Source organism: Fulmarus glacialis, unplaced genomic scaffold, assembly GCF_000690835.1.
Source record: "Fulmarus glacialis isolate BGI_N327 unplaced genomic scaffold, ASM69083v1 scaffold31383, whole genome shotgun sequence".
Taxonomy (NCBI): domain Eukaryota; kingdom Metazoa; phylum Chordata; class Aves; order Procellariiformes; family Procellariidae; genus Fulmarus; species Fulmarus glacialis.
The window spans coordinates 938-1,927 of NW_009204124.1; the positions used below are offsets into that span (position 1 = coordinate 938).

At 64.3% G+C, this 990-nt stretch overlaps 1 protein-coding gene across 1 annotated transcript in view; it reads right to left on the minus strand.

Annotated features, from left to right (window-relative positions):
* SPDEF (SAM pointed domain containing ETS transcription factor) overlaps positions 1-91 on the minus strand; it is a gene marked incomplete at both ends in the record, with an annotated part of 966 nt that extends 875 nt beyond the window's left edge. Inside the window, one exon of the mRNA XM_009574876.1 lies at positions 24-91. Within this exon, the coding sequence (XP_009573171.1) occupies positions 24-91 (68 nt within the window). The remainder of the gene's footprint in view (positions 1-23) is intronic.
* Between the last annotated feature and the right edge of the window lie 899 nt (positions 92-990).

A 990-nucleotide genomic window follows, 5' to 3' on the forward strand; every position in this document is an offset into this window, starting at 1 on the left:
GGAAGGCCCTTCGCGCTCCGCGCCAGCCGGTACTGGTGCTCCGTCCACAGGATCCACTTCTGCACGTTGCCGGGGCTCCAGTCCGCGGGGTCTGGAGGCAGAGGGTGAGTGCGGCCAGCGACAGCCCCGGCAAAGACCGGGGAAACTCATCTCACCCCACAGCAGCCCCGGGAACCCGGCCCCTCCTGCCCCGCTGCAGCATCACCCACCAGGGCGGGAGCACCCCGCTCCCAGCCTGCGCTGGTCCCCGGGGACAAGACTGTCCCCTTGCCACCTCCTTCGCTTTGGGAAGCCTCATCCAGCCTTTTGGAGCCCCGCTTGCTCCCTGCACCATTCCGGGTGACACCAAACGCTTCAAGGGAGTGGGTGGCAGAGCTTGCATAAACCCGACGCATCCCAAGACTGCCAGTGTCACGGCAGTAATGCCCCGAGGAGAATACCCCAGCGATGCCCAGTGGCAGCAATACCCCGGGGAACTCGGTCCTGGGCTGTCCTGCTCCCCTCGCTCCCAACCCCACGCCCAGCTCAGGTAACATCAGCTGGCTCCAGGCTGTCCCCATCCCATCCGCCCGTTCCTAATGTCCCAGGGAAAATGGGATAGAGAAAAGAAAAATAAAACTCCCGCTGTCTGCTCCTTGCTACCGCACGCCCTCCCCAAGCGCTGTGCGAGGCTGAAAGGCACCTCGATAACGATGCCCTGGGAGGGGAAGGGACCCCCGGCTCAGGGGAAGGGACAGGCTCAGCATCAGGTCGCTGTGTCCCTGCACCTCTCTGGCTCTGCGGCACCGGCTGGGAAAATGGTTCCCGCTGGCCCCCCACACCCAGCACAGAGCTCTGCATAAAGCTGCCTCAGCTTAATTCCAAGCCAGCGAGGCTGGAGGGATATTTTGCTGGCATCCCTGGGCGTTAGCAAACAGCCCTGCCCAGGAGCGATGCCCGGGGGACCCAGGCAGCAGCCGTCCTCCCCCAAACCCCAGCAACCTGGTTGCA